The 21,680-nt window shown below is 39.4% G+C and overlaps 3 protein-coding genes across 5 annotated transcripts in view; 1 reads left to right on the forward strand and 2 right to left on the reverse strand.

Annotated features, from left to right (window-relative positions):
- LOC147845422 (GTPase IMAP family member 8-like) overlaps positions 1–4,575 on the reverse strand; it is a 33,447-nt gene extending 28,872 nt beyond the window's left edge. Inside the window, exons 1-3 of the mRNA XM_087243595.1 lie at positions 4,475–4,575; positions 2,274–2,374; positions 1,910–1,969 (exon numbers count right to left, since the gene is read on the reverse strand). Of these exons, the coding sequence (XP_087099721.1) occupies positions 1,910–1,969; positions 2,274–2,346 (133 nt within the window). The 5' untranslated portion in view covers positions 2,347–2,374; positions 4,475–4,575. The remainder of the gene's footprint in view (positions 1–1,909; positions 1,970–2,273; positions 2,375–4,474) is intronic.
- myh9b (myosin, heavy chain 9b, non-muscle) overlaps positions 1–21,680 on the reverse strand; it is a 798,697-nt gene that overhangs the window by 97,400 nt on the left and 679,617 nt on the right. The window lies entirely within an intron of this gene.
- Positions 8,740–11,693, forward strand: LOC147845423 (uncharacterized). Its single transcript, XM_087243587.1, has 3 exons — positions 8,740–8,787; positions 9,151–9,375; positions 9,717–11,693. Exons 2-3 carry the CDS (start codon positions 9,360–9,362, stop codon positions 11,570–11,572), a joined length of 1,872 nt encoding a protein of 623 aa, XP_087099713.1. The 5' UTR covers positions 8,740–8,787; positions 9,151–9,359; the 3' UTR covers positions 11,573–11,693.

Below are 21,680 nucleotides of genomic sequence, written 5' to 3' on the forward strand. Positions count from 1 at the left end.
ATAAAAATAAATATAAACACATTTAGATCATTTACTGTAATCATTACTATTGGACTGTGAAGAGACTTTCTACCAGCACAACAAAAAATGTTTCTGAAGACAATCACCTACTGCACCTTTAAGTAAAAGTTATATGGAAAAGACGATCATCGATCGTGGCTCATTCTTCCACTCACCCACGTAGGCCAAAGCAAAACTGAAACTAACAGAACACATGACACTACCAAAATCAAATGCTGAAAAAAAGGTCAACCAATTAAATATATCATATCCCTTTCACAATAGCCTACTCATTTATTTTATTACTTAGGCTATAATGTCCTTGACCACCAGCAAATCAGAATATTCATCTGGACAGCACTTTAGTTTTGTGTTCAGAGTCGGTGCCTTGGTCAATCAAATCCAGTCAAATAAAGCCTACAGCTCAGACTACAGGGGTTTTAGCACAATTTTTGCTCGATTTTTTACCTTCTGAGAAAAGGAGATAAGTTCACTACAGCCAGGGCCGGCGCGTCCATAGAGGCAACCTAGGCGGCCACCTAGGGCGGCAGAATAGAGAGGGCGACATCTGCGACACCTCCCTTACCACCCACGTCCTCAGATATGTCCGCGACACCTCCCTCACCACCCGCGCGTCCTCAGTTATATCCGCGCAGAGGGCGGCATCCGCGACACCTCCCTCACTACCCGCATCCTCAGTTATAACCCCCCGTTCTTCCCTTTGTTTACCGGTTACTTTCGGGTTGAGGGCGGCGTGATTGTCCTTTGCCTGGAGCGGCAGTTCACCTTGCTCCGGCCCTGACTAGTGGCCAGTGATAAGCAAATAAACACTTAGTTTTTTTTTTTTTATATTTTCATTGTCAATTTTTTGCTTCTAGCTTAAAGAAAAATAAACTCATAAAGAATCATTTAAAATGCTTATATTTATATATTTATTACTGAATGATAGGGTATATTTTAAAGATTAGGCAACTAAAGCACAACAACAGCCTGTTTACATTTATTGATTTTAATGTAAATTAAGTTTTTAGTCAGTGAAATTCAGAGAATTTAATAGTTCTTGCTTGAAGCCTGTGCATCTCTTTCTCCTTTTGCCATGCTGGAGAGGAACAGTCTGCGCAAATGGAGCGCAGAGTGGGTTTCATTAAATACAGCTCTCATCTGATTGGCTGAAAGGTACGAGTTTCCTGCCTCTGCCAGAAAAGTCTCAAAAATACACACACACGTATCCAGGGGGAGTCGTACTTGAAAGAGGATCTGCACATTCTCATTCAGGATGAACTCGCAAGTTTTAAACATTCAAAACTTTTTGTACACTCTTATACATTTGATGTATAAGATTTGATGTTATACAGATGCATGCCATGCGGTCTCGTTCATGCTATTAAAAATATGAATGATTCGAACGTACATTAATGAATGATGCACATCTTGTGCTGCAAACTTTACATTACAACACATGCTTTTAGTCTTTTTCATGTGAAACTGAGCTTTGCAAAGCAACAAATGTGTACAACTGTCACTGTCTACAACAGAAATTTATTTCCTAAGGGGGGATTTCGAATTGACGGATGGGCCCAGATCAAATGATCAAATTTAGTAAATTTTTAGATTTATTTTATTTTGGGACGACAGAGTATAACCTATTCAGTAAAGTTGCTTACAGCATTCTACAACAATTTATAATATCCAATAAGACCTTTAAGATGATCAGGCAAACTTGACGTTTCAACATTGCTCAACACGTTATGTCTCATTAAGCAAATGTTAACAGGTTGTTGCTCTAAATTGAGAAAAATCAGTTTGACAAATTTCATTTGGGCCAATTGAAATATTTAGATGTGACCATTCACTAGAAAATGTTACGTTTTGGCAGTATTTATTTTTTACAGTGTATGTAAAGCCTTACTTAGTAGAGGTCTCTCCATGCTCTGTGATCTATTGCGAGTCTTACTGCTTCTTGCAGACACTGCATGAAACAAAAGTCTTATATTTTATTAAATAAATAAGAGAGAAATAAGGTAAAAAGTAAAATGAGTGTGAGAAGATGAGAAACATATTAGACAATCAGATTATCAGTGTTGTTGACTTGTGGATATAAACCCTTTTCAAATATTTTTTTAAATACCACTTACTAATATATATATATATATATATATATATATATATATATATATATATATATATATATATATATATATATTACTTTAAAGAATAAAAAAATATATTAATTAAATGTATTTAATTACTAATATAATCTGTGTGTAATTCACCTCTGCCTTCTCTCGTAGACATGTTGACACTGTGCTTTTTTTCCATCTTTTTCTTAAGTCTCCAGATGATCATCGTCCCTGACCCCTGACATCTTCATGTCCTGTAAAAGATTTATCAGTCCTGAGACAATTTATTTTTCCAGACTGCTGTATACTATATTGTGTGGATCTGCACACCTGTTGTGTCAATGAACAAACACTGATTCAGTTTCACTTCACCCTTGGCCTAAAAGGATTGTGCTTATTCTCTGAATGAGTTATGGGTGTGTTTTGAGCGTAAGGTGCTTAAACCAGTTAAACCAGTTGACTTGACACTGCACAGAGGTCACCTTGACTGTAACATGGTATCAAAGTACTGCGACAGTGCTCCGAAATCAGATGATCAATTCAGCTGGAGCTGTGATGACGCCACCAATATTACACGATTGGCTGTATTCACTGCATGACAACAACCACTTGTGTTTCAGGTTTACTACTGGATCATTTCCATTGCAAATTTCCAAACAAACAATTAACTTCTTATGCTATCTCTATCTTGTAAATATCAAGGTTTTACAGACTTGTAATATAATAGTCATCATCATGAAACCCTCATCAAGGTTTCTTAACAAATTATAAATAATTATTTATTATAATAATTTAATAATTTTATTCTGTCAAGCTATTTATACAGAAATTTAAGAGTAACATTGACATATATTGCTCTTTCTGTGAAATTTCTTCTAAGAGTGTAGCTCACTTAATCTTTTTGGACTAATGTGAATTTAGCCTAATTGCCAGTTGACTTTCTTTAGCTTTCTTTTTGGTGTGTGTGTGTGTGTGTGTGTATATATATATATTGTGCTTCCCACAGGTTTGATATATACTTGCGGTGGTAGCCAGATTGAAACAAACATTTTGCCCACAGCCAGTGCTCAATTTGTAAATTGTGAGGTCCTGGAACAGATCAGGCTAATGGATCCAGCATGTTAACTGAGGATGGAGAGGTGTCGCGCATAAAAGTGGAGAGGATTGGAGAGTTGGAGAAGAAACATAAATAGTAAACTTTATGCAACAAGCAAAACATAATTTGATTTTTACCCTATTTTTATTTATTAAGGGTCTATTTTAAACATTTTCTTTTCAAAGGATTAAAAGTTAAAAATACTGTTGAAATAAATAACAAAACAAATCCACCATTTCTCTTACTTTTATGTTATCCAGGAGCCATGTGCACACACTGACAGGTAAAATCAGCTTCTTTCTATCTCTCATTCAAGTTCAGCTTGCTTTATTGGCATGACTTTTTTTACAGTATTGCCTAAGCATTTCAGATTAATAAAATATGTAGCATATTGACATCATCAAATTAATAAAATATACGGCAAAAGAGAAATAAATGACAAAAATTATATTAATTACAAAAATAAAACATGTAGATTATTCATTCATTTCCTTGTCAGCTTAGTCCCTTTATTAATCCGGGGTCGCCACAGCGGAATGAACCGCCAACTTATCCAGCAATTTTTATGCAGCGGATGCCCTTCCAGCCGCAACCCATCTCTGGGAAACATCCACATAAACATTCACACACACACTCATACACTACGGACAATTTAGGCTAAATAAGGCTAATTGTGCACATAAAATTAACATTAATTAATTAAAATTCATATGTGCTCATAAAATTAACGACAGCTTAAAAAAACAAAAGCAAAGTCAAATCCCAGACATTTTAGTAGAACCAGAAACGCAGGTAGGACGCAAAAAGTGCGGATCTCTATGGTTATTTTACTTCTTAGGTGTTTGACTCCCCAAACAGAAATACTCCATTAAAACTTGAAAAAGCTACTTAAATACAGTAATGAATTACATTTATTACATTACTAACCACCAATGGCTGAAACACATTAAACTAAATGACTGAATGAGATCTGCTTCTTCAGACAGTAAATAATCAGTTTTTGAAGTACAGTTTAGGACAGTTGTTGAACAGCATAAGGTTTGACTTTCATCTGTACATTTAAAGGTGTTTGAAAATATCTAAAAACAAATGTATACAGTTTTAAATATAATTATTTGACTAAAATAAAAGCGAAACTCACTGAACTCACTACTGCAGCTTATTACATTTATTTATAAGTATTTCATTTCTCCTGTACATTTCATCATCTGTTCAATAACCATAAAGATAATAATTGTAAAGAAATGTTATACTGTACCTTTTGTTGAAGTTTTACCATGTTTAAAGGTTTGTATTTGCTAGTGTGAGACCAGGAACTGGTGTGAGATCAGGAAGATATTAACAGGTGGAGCCTTTCAGTAAAAGCCTGTTTCTGTTTTTCTGGTCTGACAACATTCAATGCAGGGAAAAAGAAACACCTTCTGTGTATGACCGTCCTGCCTGGGCTGCCTTTTTACTGTATCTGTATAATGCAGACAGCATGTGGTAATAGCTTTTAGTAAAAAATAAATAAATAAATAAAAGATAAGCATATTTTACCTCAAGATTGAGCAACAGACTCGATGCCAAACATGACTTAACAATGTCTCAACAAATTAATTGAAACATTCAGACACAATAAGATAAATATTTGAATGCTTTAGACACTTATAAATGGTCATTCTTTAATCGAAAGAAATGTACTACTAAGCCCACAGCAATTCATTACATGCTTCATTAACTCTGATGTGGGTAGTCCACATGCTTATTACACCGTGCACACTGTAGATGGTGATGTCTCCATTTAAGCAATAATTTAACATACAAGTGTGAAACCCTTAACGCAGTTTCAAAAGACATCTCGTATTCCATGTTTAGGTCAGGTCCATGCTTAGGTCAGATATCATTGCAAGGCTGGCTATATCTCTCCATAATATTAAATCCTGAGAACTGTTATGGAACTCCAAACGAGACAAGAACACGGGAAAGGTCAGGCACTAAAACAATAAACTTTCTAATCTGAGAAGAAAATCCACTAGGAAACCAGTTGTTCATGCATCCTGAGCCCCCCTCTTTGCCCTGGACTTTACCTTCTGCACCAGAGCAGCTCCACACAGAATGTCTGAGTTTTTATTATAGTGTATCTTTTGGCTTTATATTCATGTTTGGTGTAATTTTAAATGTCTCTGTGTGATTGGTAAAGTGGTCCTAATTCCAAAGTAATATTTTATAATCTCCCTTATATCAGTTGATTTGGGTTTTGACATTGATAAGATCTTTGCCAGATGCTCCACTCCAGGGAAAATGGTCTTCACATCAACTCATGACCAGGCAAGAGTCTTGGTGAAGCTTTTATTGTCTTGAAATTATGGTGATTTAAGTATTTAGGCAAAGGGTGCAGAAGTGTCTGGGGGATACCCCAGATAGACAGGATACCCCGTTACAGTGTATAAGTCTCTGAGCTCTGCATCAGGACTTATGCTGCAATGTATTTCTACACAGTCAGTTATTAATCTCCAACTCTTAAATGTAACTTTGAATAGTTGATGTTGTACAATCTGAATTGGCTTATATTGTTTAATTATGTGAATTGAAATGGAAAACCTTTGCCTGACAAATAAATTTTTTTTAAATAATTTACAATCACTTACTTGGGGCTAAATCAAACTTTCTTTAAGTAGGAGCAAGCATGGGGCGGCCTAATATTACTTAAAGGAAATTAGTTTAAAGTTATACCCTCTATCTAAGAACCAGAACTGTCGAGGATGTGTCCGTGAGCAGATGGAACTGGCCAGCATACTGACTCTTAGCACCTATGGGTAAACGATGAACCATTAACTGAAAATAAGGATTTATTGGGTTATTCAAACTAAATTTGACCTAATCACTACCAATAAGGTAATCAGCTCTGGTGGATCTGTTAAATAATAGCAATTATTAGCCCCCCTGACTTATTAGCCCCCGTTTATTTTTTCCCCAAATTTCTGTTTAACAGAAAGAAGATTTTTTTCAACACATTTCTAATCATAATAGTTTTAATAATTCATTTCTAATAACTGATTAATTTTATTTCGAATATGAAAACAGTAAAAAATATTAGACTAGATATTTTTCAAGACACTTCTATACAGCTTAAAGTGACATTTAAAGGCTTAACTAGGTTAATTAGGATAACTAGGCAGGTTAGGGTAATTAGACAAGTTATTGTATAACGATGGTTTGTTCTGTAGACAGTCAAAAAAATTAGCTTAAAAGGGCTAATAATATTGACCTTAAAATGGTTTACAAAAAACTAAAAACTGCTTTTATTCTATTCGAAATAAAATAAGACTTTTTCCAGAAGAAAAAAAAAATATTATCAGACATACTGTGAAAATTTCCTTGTTCTGTTAAACATATTTGGGAAATATTTAAAAAAGAAAAAAAAATTAAATGGGGGGGCTAATAATTCTGACTTCAACTGTACATACACACACATGTGCATACACGTTTCTCAAACATGATGCATTCCCCAAACTACTTTAGCTAGCCGATTAACAGGTGCACATGCCATCTCATCAGCGCTCGGACATTTACATACTTTGCTCTTAACTCTGATATCACTTATGGAATCAGAATATATACATAATACACGCACACACTTCATACTTTGTGTTTTATGTTGTACTGTCTGGCGTTTTTAATAAATGAGTAGGTGGTAGTCAGATTTCCCATCGTACCGGCAAAACAGAGCAGCAATCTCCGGTCGCTTATGACGTCATTACTGCGCCACAACGGCGCAAAACAGTGGAAATTGACAAAACCGTTTGTATAATTATTTATTTTGTATAATTATAATTATATAATTATTTGGATGTTGGAAATACAGTGTTTTCTGTATTTTGTATTTTTGATTTTTCCGGGTACTGCCGTTGACAGTGTGCATTAGAAACATATTTTGCAATGGACGAGAAGGAAGCAGACAACTACAAACTTCAACGTTTCACCTGAGACTTATGGTGCTTTCACATCCAGAGATGTATAAAGTACTAGACCGAGACTTAAGTAAAAGTACAAGTACTCTATCAAAAAGTGACTTGAGTAGAAGTAGAAGGGCTCTTTAAGCTCCATACTTAAGTTGAAGTACTAAAGTATTCAACATTTTTGTACTTAAGTATTGCAAGTAGTTTATTTCAAAATTTACTAAAGTATTGAAAGTAAAAGTATAAGTATTGTGTAATGTAGTTATTAAAGAAAGAAGTCAAAAGACATCATATGGTTTTGTTTATTTTAATTTAATCTTTTTTGATGCATGTGATTAAGCAGAATGAAAAGAAACATGGCTTACGATACTGTTTTTCTCTCATGCTTGAACCACAGATCTGACAGATGATAACAGCTTTAACACACACCTCTCAAAGTTGTGTCAAAAGCACTCCGTAACCCACTCAAAACGCTATTGAAACCCATTTTCGGATTGCAAATTACCGGTTCTGAATGCTGCAAACGAAAGTTCTAAACAATCGACTGGAAGACGCTGGTCGCTATGGTGCCCTCCATGCAGCAGCCAAGAAAAAGGTCTATAATTGTAATGTAATGAGTATAGGGGTGTGAATCTACACTGATCTCGTGGATTGGTTCGGTTACGATTATTATTCCATTGATTCGGTTCGATTCGATATCTAAGCATTGACAACGCTTTCCATACATAGATTTTTTCTTCACAACACAATAATTTTTTTATTAAAATCTATAAATATATTAATATTTATATATCATCCCTTTAGCTGCCTGCTCGACCAAATGGTTGACCACATTTTGACTGACCATATCTTATTGAGAGGAGTACCTAAATTAACTAAACCTGATTGAGCCATCTCTACCACTTGGTTGAAGTATTCATTTATTCATTTTCTTGTCGGCTTAGTAATCCGGGTCGCCACAGCGGAATGAACCGCCAACTTATCCAGCAAGTTTTTTACACAGCGGATGCCCTTCCAGCCGCAACCCATCTCTGGGAAACATCCACACACACATTCACACACACACACACAGTCATACACTACGGACAATTTAGCCTACCCAATTCACCTGTACCGCATGTCTTTGGACTGTGGGGGAAACCGGAGCAACCGGAGGAAACCCACGCGAACACAGGGAGAACATGCAAACTCCACACAGAAAGGCCAACTGACCGAGGCTCAAACTAGCAACCTTCTTGCTTTGAGGCGGCAGCACTACCTACTGCGCCAGTTACTTTTTTTGTTTTTAAAATATGTAATGCTGTTACATGTATTTTGTTACTCCCCATTCCTGTTCACAGCATAACTTATACTGACAGATCTAAAAAGTGCACTTAGTCTAAACTACAAATAATCTTTACAGCTGCTTATTTACATTGTCATTTAGCAGACACTTTTATACAAAGTGATGTACAAACATTTATTTTCAAAGAAAGTGTTGCTTAAATGGTTACCTGTACTGAATGTTGTCAGACCAGAAACACAGAAACATGTTTTTACTTTTTGATGTGAAAGACTCCACCTGCAATTCTCTTCCTGATCTCACACTGACAAAACAAACCTCTGAACACGATGGATCTTTGACATACAGGTACAGTGTCTATTTTTTTTCACAAATACTCTCCTAATGTTGATAAAATGTGCTTGTGAAATGCAATAATTAATAGTAAACATAATTTACTGTATGAAATGCAGCAACATCTGTGACTTTTACTTTCATTTTGGTCAAAGAATTAAAAGCAATCTACATTTTTTTTCTAAAAAGTGTTTTTGAATACTTCTGAATAAACAGATCAAAGTCAAATGTTGTTTTCAGTCATTTTTTTTTTTTTGTGCTTCAGCAAAGCTAATTTTCATCATGAATGTGTGAGATTGACAGAGATATGGAAATAGATATGCAGAGAAACATTTGAATGAAGGAGAACTAAAACTTTAAATGTTTTACATCCAGCAGCTGTTTTTCCAACAGATAGGCGGGGCTGAATCAGTGTGTTTGTTCATTTTGACTGACAGCTCCGCACAACTTGCAGAAGTCTGAATATATAAAAAGAGTCTCAGGACTAATAAATATTTTACTGGACAAAGAACAGCCATAAGTCAGGGGTTAGAGGAGATCATCAACTAAAGACTGAAGGAAGAAACGGAAGAGAAAACAATATCAACATGTTTAAGAGAGAAGGTGAGTTACTCAAAGATTAGTCATTAAATCTCTCTGAGATTAAGAGGATAGTTCACCCAAAATGTAATCAATGTCATCATTTACTCAAACTTTATGATTTTCTTTTCTTTAATTAAACACACAAAATAATTTATTTTGAATAATGGTCAAATCTTGTACCCAGTAACTTCCATAGCAGAAAAACAAATACCATGGAAGTCAGTGGTTACAGGTTTCCAACATTTTTTTTTTTAAATGTAGATGTGGAAAGATCAGCCTGGAAAGTACACATTTGTACAGAATTTGTTTTAAAATTTAGATCTTTTAAGACTAATGTATATTCTATTTAATGGGTTTAATAGATAATGAAGATGACCTGAGGATTGTACTTCAAGGAAAAACTGGAGTTGGTAAAAGTTCAACAGGAAACACAATCTTAGGAAGAGACGCATTTCCAGCAGATTTATATGAAGAATCTGTTACTAAAGAAAGTCAGAGAAAATCAAGTGAAATCAATGGCAGACGCATCACTGTGATCGACACTCCAGGACTGTTTGATACTGAACTCAGTAATGAGGAGATCCAGAGAGAAATCAGCAACTGCATCTCCATGATTCTGCCTGGACCACATGTGTTCATCATCGTGCTCAGTTTAGGACAGAGATTCACTAAAGAGGAGGAAACATCAGTGAAGTTTATCAAGGAGACGTTTGGTGAACACTCTCTAATGTTCACCATAGTGCTCTTCACTAGAGGAGATGATCTGAAGAACAAATCCCTTGATCAGTGTTTGGGGAAACCTGGATCTGTGATCAGAAAACTGCTTGAAACTTGTAGAAACAGATTCCATGTGTTCAACAATAATCAGCCTGAAGACCGAACACAAGTGTCTGAACTACTGGAGAAGATAGACAACATGGTGAAGGCAAATGGAGGAAGTTTCTTCTCATGTAAGATGATCAGAGAGATGGAGAGAGAAAAACAAGAACAGCAGATGAAGATCCTGATCGACAGAGTCAGAGAAACAGAAGAAAAGATGAAGAGACTAGAAGAAGAAAATGAGAGAATGAAGATGATGATGGAGGAAGAACAGCAACAGAATCTGGAGAAAGAGAGAAAAATAGAGAAAGAACTGGAAACAGAAATAAGAGAAGAGCAACATCAGAGAGAGACACGAGACGAGATGAAGAGAGAACAAGAGAGATTTAGAAATGAAATTGAGGAAATGAGGAAAGAAAAAGAGAAAACAGAAATAGAAAAAGAGAATCTTAAAACTGAATATGAGAGAGAAATAGACAGACTAATGAAGAGAATAGAAGATGAACAGAATAAAAACGAGGAATATAAAGAAAGGGAAGAACAATATAAAACACAAATCAAAAAGAAAGACAGAGAGATAAACAGAGAACGAGAGGAAATGAGAAAAGAAAAAGACGAATTTCAGGTCAAACATCAGACAGAAATTGACAAGCTGATGAAGAGAATAGAAGATGAACAGAGGAAAAATAAGGAATATATAGAAAGAGAAGAGCAAAATATAACACAAATCAAAGAGAAAGATAGAAAGATGGAAGAAGAGATGAAGAGAGAACAAGAGAAAATAAGAAAAGAAAAAGAGGAACTTCAGGTCAAACACCAGACAGATATAGACAAGCTGAAGAAAATAATAGAGGATGAACAGAAGAAAATCAAGGAATATACAGAATGGGAAGAACAATATAAAACACAAATCAAAAAGAAAGACAGAGAGATAAACAGAGAACGAGAGGAAATGAGAAAAGAAAAAGACGAACTTCAGGTCAAACATCAGACAGAAATAGACAAGCTGAAGAAAATAATAGAGGATAAAAAAGAGAAATATGAAACAGAGAGAAAGAGAAGAGAAGAGTTTAATGAGAGAGAAGAACAATATAAAAGAGAAATAAAAACAAAAATAGAGAATGAAGAAAAGATGCAGGAAAAACTGAAAGAAGAGAGAAACAGAACAGAAGGAGAGAAAGAAGAAAAGAAGAAGATGAAGATCACGATCGAGAATCTGAAGAGAGACAAAGAAGAACTGACGAAGAAACTAGAGCAGAGAAGTAGACAAGAGAGAGGAGAGGAGATTGCAATAGAGATAGAGGAGACTAAAACTAATATATCTGAAAGAGCAAGTCTTAATACGGGGAAACTGAAAAAGAACAAACCGAGACGGAAGATCTGTTGCTGCATTTGTTGAAATAATGACGCTATTATTAACATGGGTGAATAATCTACTGCAGAAGACTCTGACTGAATCTACAATAGAACTTTTTATTTCTGAGATTGGCTATGGTTAATATGTGTGTGGACTTTTTGGTGTGGGGTTTTACTATGTGGTCACATGTTGATTTGTCAGTTTGAATGTCTCAGTATTTGGGCTTTGGTCACATAGTCAAGAAAGAGACACAATAGGTGTTAAGCAATGTTCTGGCTCTTTTCCTGCTCAGGACTCTTTTTTGTCTGACTATACTGCTTTCTGGCTCTCTTTGAGGCCTACTCTATTTTCACTCTCTCCCTCCCCCTGTCTCTCTCTTTCTTAGATAACTTTATTTTAATTTAAGCTGGGTACAATGATTAGCATATGTTTTATCATTTCATATTTTATAATTTTAGACAGTTATTTGTAACTTAGTCAGTTGTAACCACAGAGAATTATTGTCATTAAATCATTTCATTATCAAGTAATTGTGAATTACTTTTAATTTAACATCAACACCCAACGCAGTGGCGCAGTAGGTAGTGCTATCGCCTCACAGCAAGAAGGTCGCTGGTTCGAGCCTTGGCTGGGTCATTCAGCATTTCTGTGTGGAGTTTGCATGTTCTCCCTGCGCTCGCGTGGGTTTCCTCCGGGTGCGCCGGTTTCCCCCACAGTCCAAAGACGTGCGGTACAGGGGCCTCATGTATGATGACTTGCGTTGAAATCATACTAAAACATTGCGTACGCACAAAGCTGTAAATGTGCGTACACAGTAAAACAAATCAGATGTATGAAACACTGCGTTCGCATAATCCCACACATATTCTCTTTGTACATCCAAACTAGGGTTGTAACAATATACCGGTATGACGGTTTACCACGATTTGAACGTGCACGATTATCATACCATGAACAATTGCATATCAACGGTTTTAACCCTTAAAGACCGAGACAGCCACCTGCGGCTAAAAATAAGTATTGCTCTTAAATGTTTAATAACTTTTGATCCGCTGATCCGATTCATACAATTCAAAGATTGGCATAAAGAAGGGAATCTCAGCTTTCCAGTGCTGTATCAGAGGCTCCGGAATCAGTGCGGTTACATCATCAACATTTGACAACGCTGATTTGACAAAGAAACGCTCGTCACTGTGTCTCCGGACAAATCAGACATGATACATTGATGCATTGTCCCTCCTCCATGCCCAGATTGGTTCAAACTCGCTATATCACAACCAATAAGCATAGGTTTCGCTTTTGTTTGTGGACCAAGCTTTTTGAACAACACGCAAAAAAAAAAGTTTTGCATGAAATAATTCTCATACTAAGTACTTTTGCATGCACAGCAGCACAGAAACATGACAAAACAGTGACACAGCAAAGACGAACTGCTGCTCTTGCTGTTTTCAAAAGACGCAAATGAAGGTGCAGCTGTTTGTCTGCATTGCAGACAACCATATCCAAATCCATGCTGGCACATAGAACCTAAGGATGTTCCATATTGAATCTAGTTTCGTTATGTAACTATTTATAGTATAGTAAATATTTATATCTATTTTTTACTGAGGATTTGCACCATGTTTATTTGGACTTTATTTGGACTTTGACACATTATTTATTATTTTCTTATTTTTTTTATTTGTTCATTGTAAGTGGTGTTGTTTATAGTAACTGAAAATATATTATTTGGAAAAAGTCAAATTTGCTTCACTGTTCTATTATTTTGTAACATTTGTAACATACCGTATACCGCGAAACCGTCAAACCGTGGTATTGTTTTAGACGATTATCATACCGTGAAAAATTCATACCGTTACAACCCTAATCCAAACTGACGTGAAACTGAGCGCAACATGCACGACCACAAAACCCGTCCCTGCCTCCTCCCCCCTGTGAAAATGCTAATGACTCTATGGTTTAAGTAACCCTCTGGGGTCTGAGGGTGTTTTGGGGCTCTGGAGAAGTTTGGACATGCACTGACCTCTGTGTTGTTTTCAGTATCTTAAAAACATATAAATGGCTAAAGTGTGATAACACTGTAAACAGCACAAGCTGGGCTACAATAATACCTAAGCAGCATGTTTGTATGTGTTTGTGTTTTTGAGAATAAAACGTTTATGCGAGGTTAGTGAAAAACAAAAATTTTGAAGTCACTGAAACAAGGCCGGGAAACACACAGAGAACATTTTTGCACAAGACTTTTAAGAACTGAATCTGGTAGTCTAGTGTTTTTGCTTCAAAATGATGTGAGAATCATCTTGTTCACTTGCTCACAGAAAACAATACAATGAATTAATATTTCCAAGTCACTTTCTGTGTGAAAATGGTTTATGTCACACCTGAGAAGACAAAGACCTGCATAATGAGCTGCATAATGAGCCATCAGACAGGTATGTGACTAAGAGTTTCTAGAAAGAATCTGAGAAAAAAATAAGTTTATATATTTCTTTTGTTTGCAGTTGTTTTAAAATATATTTAACTATCACACAAAATAACTCGATACTAGTAAACCTAATAAACTCAGTTACCACATAGGAATTTTTAACAGAACAGCACCTGTATTGTAAACAAGTATTTATTTTTATAATATACATATAATAATAATACATATAATAATGCATATATATATATATATATATATATATATATATATATATATATATATATATATATATATATATATATATAATTAATAGTTTATTTCATATAACATTACTTTTGACTATATAGGCCTATGTTTATCATTATACGCTATGCGTTATAGGATACACTTTGTATAGCAATAAAAGGACATATTTGTAAGGACATATTTCATATAAATCATAAAGGTTAGAACAAAAGACTTATCGACAGGAATTCTGTCCTTTGCTGGGTCTAGACCTGGGGTGTCCAAACTTTTTGGGCCGAGGGCCAGATGCAAAAAAAAAAAAAACGCTGTCCCAGGCCAAATTTTACATACATCACACGGACACGCATATATATATATATATGTGTGTGTGTGTGTGTGTGTGTGTGTATTATGGAATTATTTTAATTATTTCAACTGTGTTTCTAGTAAGACTTACATTTTCAAAATCTTGAATCTTCTCTAGGCAAATTACAGTTGCAACACTCATCAGACACTCCTATATAAACTCTCCTTCAGTGAAAGGTTTCCTGTGCATAACTAGCCAGTGTAGAATTTTCTTGCACTTTATTAGCATGAAAAAAACTGCTGTTGTTGAGCTGACAGGGCAGCTGCTAATAGTTTTACTTACTGATCTTGTTTGGCACCAGTGTAAGAGCTGAAGGCCTGATGTTTTGTTTCATAATGTCTTTTAATATTATGTTCCTTCATTACTGCAACTGATTCCTGGCAAATTAAACAGACACATATTCCACTGACCTCTGTGAAGAAATATTCTTTGCCCCAACATGACTGAAATTTCCTGCACTCACTGTTGATTTTCCTTTTTCTTGGTTGTGTCATGGCTCACCAAAACGTGATTATCAATTATGTTTCCTTCAGTTTGTTCGGTTCATTTTGCTTTATTACAGGAACTGCTGCTTAACTGAAGGCGCGTCATAGCGACACCCGGTGGATATTTGTTGAATTACGTTAATTTTTGTATAGCGGGCCAGATTCTATTAATATTTATAAAAAGGCCATAGTTTGGACACCCCTGGTCTAGACATTCTTCAAAATGTATGCGCTCATTATCAGAGTCGCGCTCTTCCTCTGAGGAGAAGGTAAATTCTTTGTCGCTGTTTAGTACAGTGCTTCTTCACCGTGTAGCGCGCCATCATTCAAACAAAAATAAGTAACTATAATAAAGCTTGTCGTTTGATGCCATGTCTCGGGGAGCGTGTACATAATCACCTGGCAGGCTCCCTTCAGTTCATTTCCATATGAACTGCGCCTTCACTGCAGGCGGGATCATGTTTGCTGTAATGAGGCGACAGGAGAATCAGTACCTGCCCTTACTTTTATACGGATTACATGAAAGGAGATTATTTGTTTTCGACTTGAATTGGTTAATGCAAAAGTAGACATATCAAGCTTTCTTTAGAAACATCTCACATGTTTCTTTGTCGAGTATTTGCTGAGTTTTAGTTCATTTTAATGACGTGTTTTTCCTGACAGTCTACTGTTGCGCGCTTCTCATGCAGGCTATTTGTAATATCAAAGCATCGTGGGCGTGGTCGCAACTCTAATGAGCTCAGACTGAGAAACTAGACAGCGTTGGTTTCATACTGATTACTTTATCAAACAATATTTGTTTTCAACATGCACTCACTGCATTTAAAAGTAGACACTTCAAGCTTTATAAAGATATGTTTCTCATGTCTGTTTCAGCACATTTTACTGACGCGTTTCTAAATGCAGTTCACGTAGAGAAAAGACAGATTGACTACACTGTTTATTATCCTTGTTTTGCAAAAGCAAACACATTTGTTTTTGTTGTGAATGTACACATTTAAAACTAGACACCTAACAGATTCAATTGATGTATTGATCTTATCTGTACGATCAAAACTGAAAGTGTAATTTAGGTTCATTTCAGCTCAATGAGGTAAAAACTTGTATACGCGGTCTTCAACCCCAGGGGGTTATTAAAACGACTAATCCAAAAAAAAAAAAATGAATGAATGAATGAATGAATGAATACAATTTTTTACGTTTCGAGCCCCTAGCTAAGGGGGTTCGAAAAACAAAAAGTTGGATTGTTATTATTTTTTTTATTTTTTCTTATTATTCAAGTGGCCAAATTATGACAGAGGAAAGCTTCATGTACTGGCCAGTTTGTTATTTGCCTATAGGCTTCCTTGTTTAATTAAAAAAAAAAAAGGTTTTAACAAATTTCAAAAAAATAAAAATTATGTTAAATGATAAAACATTTGCATTTTAAAAATAGTTTTCATATTTTTTAGAAGATTTTTGAGAATGGAATTTTTGTGATACTTAAATGACAACCCCTTAAGTGGACATCTTGGATGGCTTAATACATTGCTGAGATTGATGGATGTAGCCTATTGGCCCAGTTAAAGGGCAGAAGTGTGGAAGTATTGCAAGGGAAATCTAACATGCCAAAGTACAAACCAACCCTATCTAAGTTGTCAGGCTACTTGCAAGCTACTCCTGTAGTGGAGCCAGGACACATGTTGGTTGTTGACCTTATGGGCCTATTCCCAAAGAGTCCTTAACAGAATGAGCATCCGTTAGTCATTGTGGACAACTGTTCTGAATGGATTGAATACTTTCCGTTAAGGGTTGCAAAAACTCCTGATATAGCATGGATCCTCATTGATAAAAGTTTTTACATAGTGGGCACGTTCGAGGTTACAGAAGTAACCCTTCGTTCCCCGAGGAGGGGAACGGAAGTGCTATAGGTGTATTTGATCTAGGAAAATCCACGTATGGGAGATTCAGTTCAGAAGCCGTTTGTCTGAAAGAGTATTGAACGGGCCAGTGAAAGCAATGAATTGGCAGCGTAAGCTTGCACAGGTGTGCCTCGTTGCCAATTATCCCAGCATTTAAGCACACATGGAGCGAACAAACGCCATCCTTTTAAGCTGAAGAGACTTTCTAACAGCTAAAAGACAGTCATTATGGCGATGGAATATAACACTTCTGTAACCTCGACCGTTCCCCTTCGGTTGGGGAACTTCAGTGCTATTAGGTGGATTTGTGTTACGCACCGTCTAGGGGTGGTGCACAACATGAAAGACAAGACAACAAAAATTAATTCAAAGATTTATTGGGGTTTAAATTCGGGAGCTGACAAGGCCAAAATAACAAACAAAAATTCCTTTATATTAAATCTCTAACTTACCTGATTAAAAATAAAAGAAAAGAAAGTACAATTCACTTCCCTAACTACCTAACACAAAAACAGAGGCCAAAATGTTTTACAAAGAAAATGGCGTCAAACTCCTTACTATCCCAATATTTATACTATTTACAATCTATTTACAAAAACAGGCAACCATATTTGAAGGACTTTCCAAACTCAATGTCAGCAGGCAACAAAGGTCAAACAAGCCGGTGGAACAGAGTATCATAAACAATGCAAACACTAAAACAAACAGTACTCATAATTCTCAATATAATCTCAGAAGTCAAACAAAACAAACAGTACTCATAAATCCTAATATTCCCAGTACTAACACATCCAAAAACTCTGCACTATACCACATTCAAACATTTAAACAAATACAAGCAAGTGACCAAAAACAAGATGGCTGCCAAGGAAGTGGTGTCTTGGCTTTTTAAAACACTGTAGGCCAATCAGGATCAAGCAAGCTGGAAGTGGCCAATTGGATGTGTTCCAAGCAAAACAGGAACAAGAAAAAAAACAGATGACACAAGACAAACATAGGATTGTAACAATTTGATCTTGAAAAATCCACAAATGGGAGACCTATGAAAAACAGCATAATGACTGCACCTTACCAACGCCCGCGATGAGGGGATAGTCAAGCAAGCGTGACGCACCCCCATCATGGGAGGTGCGGTCCTCCAACGTGTCCATGGCCCTAACTTATCCCACTTTAACAGAAGTTTTACGGATTTAGATATATTTTTTGGGAAGTCGTGAGCATCTAGATAATTCTAGGAAAATACGACAGTACGTTGGGAAGGTGCAGTCCCGATAGGGAGGACGCTGCGGAGGCCATCCGCTACCCAGGGGGAATAGATAGCAGAATTTACATATGGACTAGCCCTAAAAAGGGGGAGTATGCATAGAAAAAAAGTGGTTAGCGGAGAGGGAAGACATGGGTCCACCCAGTGGGGGGGACTTAACCGTGGCGGAACAAGCATATGGGATCGCCTAGTGGGGATCACACATAGCAGACACCTATACCCAAGACGCGGGCAGACCAACAATGTAGTGGGCCAGCAAATGACTCCTCCGCTGAGTCAGTGCTGGGGGCCATAGAGGAATCTGCAGGGCTCACCTGATGGGGAACTTTAGGGACAGAAAAAAAGGCGCACGTATCTTCGTGTTAGGGAGAATGGCACAGCAAGCGTGTTTCAACACCCTACCAGGTTGTTTCCTCAATCACCAAAGGGCTACCTAATACCCCTGGGGAAACCGGCTCCACTCGCAGATTGTAAAACCTTGCAAATGTGTTGGGTGTCGTCCAGCCCGCAGCTCTACAAATGTCTGTTAGAGAGGCGCCGCGTGCAAGAGCCCAAGAGGATGCAACGCTCCGAGTAGAGTGTGCACACACTCCCGGGCGACACGGCTCACCTCTGCTTGAATTGAGTGGCTCAAAGGGATCTGTGCGTAAACTCGTGAGAACGAGGGCAAGATCCTAAGAGGGCATGAGAGGGGGGCGGGATGGATTAATTCCCCTAGCACTTCTAAGGAACCGGATGATGAGGTTGTGCTTTCCCACGGTGCCGCCAGCTACCGCGTTATGATAAGCGGAGATGGCGGCCACGTAAACCTTGAGAGTGGAGGGCGACAGCCTGCTGTCCAACTTCTCTTGAAGAAAAGAGAGCACAACACTAATCTGGCAATTTCGGGGGTCTTCTCTGCGAGAGACGCACCTTTCAGTGAATAAACTCGACTTCAGGGCGTAGGCGCGCCTCGTGGAGGGGGCTCTAGCCTGAGTGATGGTATTAACCACAACACTCTGTAGGTTACCTAAGTCTTCCTCGCGTCCAAGGACCACACGTGGAGGTTCCAAAGATCGGGGCGAGGGTGCCAGATGGTGCCCTGTCCCTGAGAGAGTAGGTCCTCTCTCAAAGGGATCTGCCAGGGGAGGGCCGTCTTGAGGAGGAAGAGCTCTGATATCCAGGTCCGGTTGGGCCAGAGGGGTGCAACTAGCAGAACCTGTTCCTCGTCCTCCCTGACCTTGCACAGTAACTGCGCGAGCAGTCTCACTGGGGGAAACGCATACTTGCGCATGCCCCAAGGCCAGCTGTGGGCCAGTGCATCTGTGCCAAGAGAGACCTCGGTCAGGGAAAAAAACAACTGGCAATGAGCGTTCTCGGGGGAAGCAAACAGATCGAGCTGGGCCTCCTCGAATCGCACCCATATCAGCTGAACAGACTCAGGGGTGGAGTCTCCATTCTCCAGGGCGTAACAGCTGTCGTGAGAGCGCATCGGCACAGTTGAGCGTGCCTGGAACGTGGATGGCGTGATTTCAGCCGCGGGTGACTCCAGAGGAACAGACGGCGGGCGAGCTGAGACATGCGGCGAGAGCGCATACCCCCCATGCGGTTGATATATGCCGCCGTACTGTCCGTCCTGACCAGCATGCGTTGCCGCTCTAGCACTGGAAAAAAAGCAGTGGAGAGCGAGGAACACTGTCAACAGCTCTAGGCGATTGATATGCCAATGCAACTGGGCACCCGTCCACAGGCCCGCAGCTGCATGCCCGCGACACATGGCCCCCCAGCCCGTGTTGGAAGCATCTGTTGAAACAACAACAGGGCTGTACGACAGTCCTAGAGGTACACCGGCCTGTAGGAACGAGGGGTCGTTCCAAGGGCTGAGGGCGCGGCGACACAGCGCAGTAACAGAGACTCGTTGTGTGCCCGCGTGCCATGCGCGTCTTGGGACTCGATCGTGAAGCCAGTGCTGGAGTGGTCTCATATGGAGCAATCCGAGCGGCGTGACGGCGGCTGCGGATGCCATATGCCCAAGGAGCCTCTGAAAGAACTTCAGTGGGACCACTATTTTACTGTCGAGCTCTCTCAGACAGCCCAGCAACAGGCAAGCGCGTTCCCCGGTGCGCTACCATGGTGACCGAGTCCAGCTCCATCCCGAGAAAAGAGATCCTCTGCACGGGGGCAAGTTTGCTCTTTTTTCGGTTGACCTGAAGGCCCAGTAGGTGGAGATGCCGAAGCACCTTGTCTCTGTGCATAATCAATTGCTCCCGCGAGTGGGCTAAAATCAGCCAGTCGTCAAGATAATTGATTATGCGGATGCCCGCGAGCCGAAGGGGCGCTAAGGCACCCTCCGCAAGTTTGGGGAAGACCCGCGGAGACAGAGAGAGCCCGAAGGGGAGGACCTTGTATTGCCATGCTTGTATTGCCATGCAAACCGCAGAAATTGGCGGTAGCGTGAAAGAATGGAGACATTGGAACAACGCATCCTTCAGGTCTATGGCTGTAAACCAATTCCGAGGATGAACACATTGGAGAATGCGCCTCTGCGTGAGCATTCTGAACAGCAGCTTGTGCAGACAGCGGTTCAAAACGCGCAGATCTAGGATTGGCCGTGACCCACCGCTCTTTTTGGGTATGATGAAGTATGGGCTGTAAAACCCACTCTCCATCTCGGCTGGAGGAACTGGCTCGATTGCACCCTTCGCCAGGAGGGCAGCAATCTCCTCTCGCAAGACGCCTGTTTCGCGAACTGAATCGCGTAACCGAGTCTGATTGTGCGTATGAGCCACCGTGAGGGGCTGGCCCGCGCTAACCAGGCAGGCAGAGCCCTCGCTAATGGAGTCATCGCTACAATCACTGACGTACCAGCGGTGGGGCAGCGCAGAGTGGGTGTGCTGATCCGCGGAAGAGCTGGAGGAGAGCGATTCGCTCTGGCTCCGCACCCTGACTCCGCAGAGGGGGCCGGAGGGCTGAGGGAAAGGAGACCGTCTGCCCAGCGCTCGTGAGCCACTGGCGAAGCACGTAGAACCTGCGAGCCGGAAGGCAGCGCGTCCCGGACTGGCAAGGTTCGTGATGTCACATCCGGGGAAGGGGAAAAGTGCTCTTTCATTGATGTTTTGGTGGCACTGAAAAGTACCGTTGGAATCGGGGCCCCGCCCTCCAGCAGGGAAAGAGCAAGTTTCCTCTTCTCCGGATGGCCTGTCTCAGGGACGCTTCACGGTCCGTTTACCGGACTTAACGGCGCCCTGGGCAGGGGGGGCTGCCTGCTTTCGAGGTGCTTGACGTGCCCGCTTGGCCGGAGGCGCAAGCGGGGGCGGGGCAGCACTCATTGGCGGGCGCCCTCGGCGAGAAGCAGCGGAGGTGGATGGCTCAGCGGGCGGAGCAGGCTTACGGTTTTGCCAACAGATGACATTACCCATCGCATCCCACTGCTCTTTCACCGCCTGGGTGAATTCACCAACGGTGTCGCCGAACAGGCCAGCCTGGGATATGGGCGAGTCAAGA

The sequence above is a fragment of the Danio rerio genome, chromosome 3 (genome assembly GCF_052040795.2).
Source record: "Danio rerio strain M-AB ecotype USA chromosome 3, GRCz13ab, whole genome shotgun sequence".
In the NCBI taxonomy this organism is placed as follows: domain Eukaryota; kingdom Metazoa; phylum Chordata; class Actinopteri; order Cypriniformes; family Danionidae; genus Danio; species Danio rerio.